The 7,701-nt window shown below is 39.0% G+C and overlaps 1 protein-coding gene across 2 annotated transcripts; it reads right to left on the bottom strand.

The window, feature by feature from the left end:
- Positions 1–55: 55 nt before the first annotated feature.
- CBR4 (carbonyl reductase 4) lies at positions 56–7,691 on the bottom strand. 2 transcript variants are annotated; one of them, XM_008638582.2, is made up of 5 exons: positions 5,871–7,691; positions 5,208–5,328; positions 4,612–4,748; positions 3,344–3,478; positions 56–1,959 (listed from the first exon to the last, which is right to left on the bottom strand). In XM_008638582.2, the coding sequence occupies exons 1-5, from the start codon at positions 6,010–6,012 to the stop codon at positions 1,781–1,783; spliced, it is 714 nt and encodes a 237-aa protein (XP_008636804.1). In that variant the 5' UTR covers positions 6,013–7,691; the 3' UTR covers positions 56–1,780. The 2 variants fall into 2 exon arrangements, with proteins under 2 accessions (XP_008636804.1, XP_017596103.1); XM_017740614.1 differs by having other exon boundaries at positions 5,208–5,325; positions 5,871–6,012.
- Between the last annotated feature and the right edge of the window lie 10 nt (positions 7,692–7,701).

Genomic DNA, 7,701 nt, shown 5'->3' with positions numbered 1-7,701 from the left:
TTATTTAACAACTCCCTTAACAAAAAAAAAAAAAAAAATTAGGGTCAGAACTCACTACAAGGGAATTATTTCATGTTTCTTAGGTTTGGCTTTTGGTCAAGGTATGTCACACAGGCTTTGTTTGTAAAATACAAACCATAGGTATGGGCAGCGGCCAAGTCACTGACATATTCCTATTCGACTAGTAAGAATGTACCAGCTGTCCTTCCTCACCTTCAGTGCCCTTGGAAAAAATTCATGTAATCTCTGGCCAATTCCTTCTATCAAGGAAAAACATAATTAGCAATTATATTTTTGGTGCAAAGACCCATATGACACATAACAGCAGTAACAGGAAAATAAGGAATCCTGGAAGGATTACTTTCAGTGGTATTTTATATTCCAAAGTGAGTAGCACAACCAACTGTAAAATCTCCTGATCATACAAGTATTCCTTGTATTATTTCTCAATGCATACCTGCAAGAAGCTTGAACATGCACTGTCTTCTGGCACAAAGACAAAACATCTCAGCTGCACAAATGAAGAAAATTTCCGACTTTAAAGACTCAGTTATCATCACAGAGATCTCTTCTTTCTGTACTGTGCTGTGTGCCAAGATGGGAAGTAATTCAAAAGCTGAATCAACATCTGGATCATGATGCAATGAACACCAGAGCTAAGAAGTGAAGGTCCTGAACCACATTCATATTTTTCTTCAGAGATAATAAAAGCATCAATTATCAAAAATTACTTGAACTCAATAGAAAAGCCTGAGGTCAAACATTTGGTAAGTTTTCAGCAAGACGGGAACACTCAGAATCATTTACAGCAGAATAATTACTCTGCTTCAAACGTTGCTTTGAATAAAATAAATGGCTATTTTATTGACTGTACATACATATGAGGGAGCATCAAATTAACAGCTGAACTGAGTGTTCATGATGATACAGGGCAAAACACCTTGACTTCGTGCTCTGCAAGTGATACATGTTCTAAACATCTACTGAGTCCTTGATAAGTCTCTTATGCAGCAAGGTCTGCAGCTGTAGTGCTCAGCAGTGCATGTGCAGCTCAAGCTGAGAACATGACAGGATTAGCAGCTCCAGTGCTGTAACAGTCCTTCATGGCCACACACAAGTGCCACTGGATTGAGTGCTGTACATTCATTCAGGAATGGAACTGAGTAGGGTTTGTCTTTATAAAAACACATTGCATATAATTAAATCTCCTAAAGGCAATTCAGGTAAGCTGAAGATCTAGAAGTTCCTAGCTTTGTAGTGTTAGGTACAAACAAACAAAGCTCAAAGGAAACTCCTTGCTACTTTGTAGGGAATAACTGATAAGAATGCAAAACTATGCAGTTCACAATCTTTGCCGTACTTGAAAAACTTGATGCAATCATACCTGCCACCCATTAAACATGTCTCTGCACTTTATTAACCTTGGTGTAACATGATAATTCAAATAAAATCTCACTCTACCCCAAATTAGAAAACAGGACTTTATAAAAATACAGTGCTTTAAAAACGTATCAGCACATTATTAAAGCTATCACCATATCAAAACCAGATCTTTTTCAAATTGTTTCATGCACAGACTTTGTAATACCAAACAGACTCTTTCAGGCAGCTAAACATACACATTGCACTTCACTGCTGCTGAATTTCTCCTCTGACCAAATAAGACTAAGTCAATTATGTACATCAGTCTTTAAACATTTTCCAACCCTCTCCCTTCATTTAGTATATATTTCTATGTTACCAACATGACATTAAAGCAGTCATTTATTCAAGGTAGTACTTAGGTCATAAGCTGCAAGCCTCCATCTACAACCAGAACACTCCCTGTAACATACGGAGATTCTAGAAGAAAGACAACGGCTTGTGCAACTTCATGAGGCTCTCCAAATCTTCCAAGGAGAATTGCTTTCTTCAACTGATCTTCTTCCAAATGAGCTGTCATCTCTGTGTGAATAAAGCCTAAGAGCAGAGAGATATATGAAGAGTTACCTAACCTTCAACTAAATTTATCTAGTGGATTTACCACTGAATCCTACAAAGTGAAATCTACTACCAGGATTCAGCACCAGCTACCATTCTTCAAAGTCTCCAAAGCAGCCCACATCATCTGATGGCCAAGAACACTTTTTTATCTAACCAATAAAATACCTTTCAATTTTGGAAACAGTGATGCAATAATGAAAATGCAGAGATCTACAGAAGTCCATGAAAGAAAAAAAAAACCAAACACCAAACAACCAGGTAAGAAAGGGTAATTAAAATTCAGTCCCAAACCCATATTTAGTATCACTTTTCTGAAAGACAAAATATACTCATTTCACCAAAGTGTTCTCAATTAAAATACAAGCACAAAATGTCTGGCAAGAAACCCTCTCAGCCTTGAAAGTGATTTTGCGTTATATTTTAGAAATTATGACAGCGCTTGAATAACTTCTATTAGAGCACTCACTTGAAGAATATTTCTTGACATTTTTGAAGGACATTTTTTACAATTTTCCATTATCTGAGATTTGGCTTTCCCACTGCTGCACAACTCTACACACAAGGTGCAGCTTCATAAAGAGCTGATCTTACCTGCTTTCTAGCTGCCATCAAGAAGGGAAAGTCTCCCTTTTGCTTTCTACTGTAAAACTGCCCCTTTATGATGGCTGTGGAAGAGCTGCTCAACTCACTAAAGAACAAAAGTATTTTTCCTGCCTAGTTCACAAGCTGAACAGGTTCATGTAGAACTCTGAAAGGCATCAGAGGTAGCAGAAGGTAAGCAGCAGTGTACACAGTTATGAGTGGAAAAACTATATAGAAAGGATTTTTCCTTAAGGGTGGTGGTTTGCTTGAACTAGATCATCTTATGAAATCACAGCCTTTACTCACAGAAATAACTTTTAGGACTCCCTCCTTTTACTACAGGGAGACAGGGGTGCTTTTATGACAGCTTCTCATGGTCTGTCATGTTTCTCTAATAACAAATATGCATTCTCTAGCTGGAGACAAGGATAGCTCTCTGTCTATAATTAGTTCTAATCTTCCCATCTGCAAGGACAGCAAGTTTTGAAGAAGAAACAAAGGAAAAAAGAAAGACATTTATTATGTAATAATAACCTCTATAGAAACAGGTAGGCTTACTCTTCCAAATTTCTCAGTGTTCCCTTAAAAAGACTGAGAGTTTTCTAAAAGAATGTATTATACTTTAAACATACAAACAAACAAAAGATATTAAAAACATTTACTTACACAGCTGAAGAAAATAATAGCAATTTGCCTTAAGTTACTTTCAGAGTACAAGAAATATCCACAGTCTTAGTGAATTGCAACAGTCAAGCACAGGAATTCCTCAAAAACTGACCTGGAGCAACAACGTTGACTCGAATTTGCTTTTTTGCTACTTCTTTAGCAAGAGAGCGTGAAAATCCAACTAATCCTGCTTTGGTAGCACTATACACACTTTGACCAGAGTTGCCTTTAAGTCCTACAATACTCCCTAAAATAAAGAAGCATCAAAGAGAAGATTAAATGGGTAACTTGAAACCTTGTACTAGCTTTATCATTTTAGTTTTAAACTTGGAATGAGAAATGCAATCACAAGAAAATTAGTAAAATATGTATTACTTTATGCACTTTATCCTGCTAAGATAAGCAAAACCCCAAGTATCTGTGATTTTTGTACAATCCATGTACCTATGTTGACCAACAGGCACCATGAGAGTAAAATGAAGACTTTCTAAGAGAAAGTATCCTCCCCCTGATCAAATAAAAGAAGAAAGAAACTGACTGTACCTATCAATTCTTAGTTAATAGCCAGCAGCTGGTAGATCTAGATATTGAAAGAATTGGTTAAGAATAGTATCTTAGGTTACAATGTAAGATGTAAGCAAAAATATCTATTCTATCACCAGCTGTTAAAACCAGGTGGGGCAATGTTCTTTATCTCTTCCATGACACATCCCTGACAACTCTCTCCAGAGGGATGTCTTCTGTTTAATGGGCTATCAAGCCCCACTGCATGACTCATAAAATTACATCATCCCATTGTGAGATGCTCCACCCAGGGGGAGGAACCAAGCATTCCTACCCGGATATAATCTGGGGTTTGGAGCACCTCAGTCAGCCCTACCTAGCGGATTCCCAGAGGACAAGAGCTACCACTGTACCCTCAGGTGAAGAGCAGACCCTTCCACAGGGTCACTGCTTCAACAGGACCACTTCATCTGGACTGCTACCACCACCCTGACTAACAGGGTGTCAGGCTGTATCCTGACTCTGTCAGTGTTCTTGTACTGTTGCATTTATTTTAATTTTCTTATTAAATTATAATTCTGACTTGCAATCTCCCACTGGTGTGTTTTCAAACTAGTACAAATAGCAAAATTCTTTTTTCAATAAAATATAAACTCTGAGGTGTTTATTACTGAAAAAAAGCTGGTTTTCTATTTAGAAGTTGCTGAAATTACACAAAAGAATAAGCATTCATCAAGAAATGCTAAATATAGAATGCCTAAATACAAGGGAAAGGAAAACAAGTCAGTTGCAACAAGTAATGTAGTATGTTACACCTGCTAAACATTTCTGGAAGATTAGTACACAGAATTCTACTGGCTTACACAAGTAACTTACCTATATTGACAATAGCACCTCCCTGTTGTTGAATCATGGCCTTTACAGCAGCTTTGCAAGTCAACATCGTTCCCAAAAGGTTGGTGTGAATCTGGGCTATCATATCTTCAGTCTTGGTTCTCAGTAACAAACCATCCCTGACAAACAAACCAAAAAACCCCCAAGGAACTCGCTAAACAACCCCACTGATCACATGTACTCTTAAAAAATGACTGTTGATAGAATATTAATGGGGGTGTATGTGGTTCTATACATTCAAGTGTTCAAAATGCAACACAGCAAGAAACAAGTTACCCATGCTTCTGGCCATAGAGCCTCTTTTGCAGAGAGGTATCAAGCACTGTTTTGGACCATTTGGGGGGAAAAAATGGAAGAAAGAGTAGAGGGGGAACTCAGAATGCAGAAACTACAGTGAAAGCTGTATCATCTGTTAGCATTTTACTGCCATCAGGAACAAAATACTGGCAAGCACTTAATATTGTTGGCAGATGTGCTCATTAGCAACTATCTTACGAAATGCAAAGGTCGAGAGCACCTTACAGAGAGCTGCCTTCGTATAGCATTAAGTACCTATAGTCTTGTAAGGAGCAACCAACCTGTTGATCCCAGCTGCATTAACCAAGTAGTTAATAGGACCCAAATTCCTCTGCATCTCCTCAAAAGTCTTTTGGACTTCTTGTTCACTGGACACGTCACAGCTAAGTGCCAGATGTCCTGCTGTATTGAAATATATATAACATCAAAATAAACAGTGAAAGCTGTATATAATTCATAAACCTTCTTCTGAATTTATCAACTCAGTTGTAAAACAGATGTTGAACTTGTTATAATTTAAGGAACCTATTTAATGCCCAAATAATTAAATACAGACAATTTTCAAGTATTGTATTAATTAATAATGTGAAAATTCCTTGTTTTGTATTTTTTGCCTTTTGAAATCAGAAGTTCAGCATGAGCAGACTGGTCTCAGTTCTAGCTTGTTCAGGAGCTGAGGATGACTCAATTCACACCACCTTCCTGTTGCGCACCGGAACAATTCCATTCATCTTAAAATTCCTATAATGCAGATTAAATAGGTAACCTGCTTTCTCAACGACTATTGTGAAAACAAAATTGTACCAATACAGCTTTTTTTTTTACTCACTCTTTATTTTCCTTTTCATCTAGTTAAACAATAAGGGGTTTTTAATGACTAGCTATTTTTACAAGTCACCTAAGCACGGGACAGTGAGGAGATAACTGCACAGCAGCATACATACCACCAAGATTCCGTGCAGTGGTCTGAGCCATGTCCAGATTCCTAGCAATGATGGCCAGGCGGCAGCCCTTCTGTGCCAGGAGCTCTGCCACAGCTTTGCCTATTCCACGGGATCCTCCAAAAATGGCACAGACCTTGCCCATCTTCAAAATAATTCACAAATTGCAAATAAACCACAAACTTCATGTGCAGTACAGCAAGACAATAGCTGCTATTCTTGGCAACATCACAGCCTTTACCCATTTGTAGCAGTTTGTAATAGCGGGTTATAGAATTAGTGATTTGTTGCTTTTTTATTCATCAAAAAAATAAACAATTGAACTAAATTAGGCACAGCTTCCACAAATGAAAGTTAATTCTTAAATACTTCTGAACTAGTAAAAACAAAAATCACACATGTTACCTAGCATTCCAATACCAGAGTTATGGTAACTCCTATTCAAGGGATGAATTATGTGATTTATGTACCTAAAGGCCACAATGTATCGTTCAGCTGCTTATTCAAAGCCGATGTACCGGTTGTAATTATATTATTCTTGCAATCACTATTTTTGTGCTGAAGTCATTTAGCCTCAAGGTCTCACTCCATCCAAAGTATCTGTCTTGGACACCACCAGTGCAAATGTTACTGAGTACAATTCGAAACTATTGTATTTACACTGGTTTAATACTGTCAGACTATGTTTTACCACTAGCCTGGGGTTTTTTGTTTCTGCTTTTGAAGGAAGCAAAAAAAGCTTTTTGAAATACAAAATGATCGTGAAGTAGCTAGCTTTGATGTTTAGAATGGTGCACACAAAGAAAGTACTTCTGTAGAATGATCTTTTATTCTGCAAGCTCTGGAAACCAATCAGCTGTTTTGGGATTTCCTGAGGAGATGGAAGCAGAATCCAAGCAATAATGATGAATCTTTTTTCCATACATTTGAATAAATCCTTTTTGAACCCAATTATACTGTCTTCATAACATCCTGAAGCAATGAGTTTCATTATTTGTGGGAAAGTACTTCCTTTTGTTCTTAATTTGCTTTCTGATTAGATAATTTTATGCATTTCTCCTCATAACTTCCCCTTACTGTTTCACTCTCCACCTGAATCCTCTTTCAGGTCTATTCAGTTACTCCTACACATATGGAAGCTATTCAGTACCTCACTAAAGAGTGTCTGAATCCTTAGACCTTACCCTTGGCCTCACTGAGGTCCATTAAACCCTTCTGGATGAGTGATAACCAGAACAGCACACAGTACTAAGCGTACCAGGCCACCACCAACTCATGCAACGGCACGATGGTTTTGGTCCTCTGTGACAGAGTCTGAACAAGCAGACGTTCTGTCCTTTTCCCTAACAAAGTATTCACAAGTGCCTGAAACCAACCCACACGTCTGCTTTTCCTGGCAAGTTCTTGGAACAGAGAAAGCCCCTTGTGCATCAACCAGGCATTCACAGGTGGGGCACAGGGCCCGCCTGCAACGCAGTAATGTACAGTTTGTGCTTTAACACAGAAACGCCATACAGGCTCCTTGCAGCTGGGACTTGGGAGAAAAAAGCTGCAGCAGGAGTAATGACCTGCTGTTCCCTGGATAGATAACCGAAGGGAAAACCGGGTGTCTTTGGAGCAACAGGCACTCGCAAGCACCTATACGACCTTTCAGAACCAAGCACTTAACGCGTGACCCCGGGGCTCCAATGACACCACCCCACGGCACTCGGCTGCCAGCCCAAGTAGGGCACCTTGAAGCAACGGCGAGCGGCATTCCCGCAGCCCTCCCTCCTTCCGTCCCCCGTCCGTGCCGGCAGCGCGGCCGAGCTCGGCTCCCGCTCGCGGCCCGGCT

Source organism: Corvus brachyrhynchos, unplaced genomic scaffold (genome assembly GCF_000691975.1).
Source record: "Corvus brachyrhynchos isolate BGI_N302 unplaced genomic scaffold, ASM69197v1 scaffold178, whole genome shotgun sequence".
Classification (NCBI taxonomy): Eukaryota; Metazoa; Chordata; class Aves; order Passeriformes; family Corvidae; genus Corvus; species Corvus brachyrhynchos.
This window is presented reverse-complemented; position numbering and strand designations above follow the sequence as displayed.

Coding starts and splice junctions, on each gene's coding strand:
- CBR4 (XM_008638582.2), bottom strand. CDS start 6,012: ATGGGCAAGGTCTGTGCCATTTTTGGAGGATCCCGTGGAATAGGCAAA. Junction 4,749..5,207: donor AATGCAGCTGGGATCAACAG/GTTGGTTGCTCC, acceptor TTTGTTTGTCAG/GGATGGTTTGTTACTGAGAA. Junction 3,479..4,611: donor AGGTGCTATTGTCAATATAG/GTAAGTTACTTG, acceptor TCTTTATTTTAG/GGAGTATTGTAGGACTTAAA.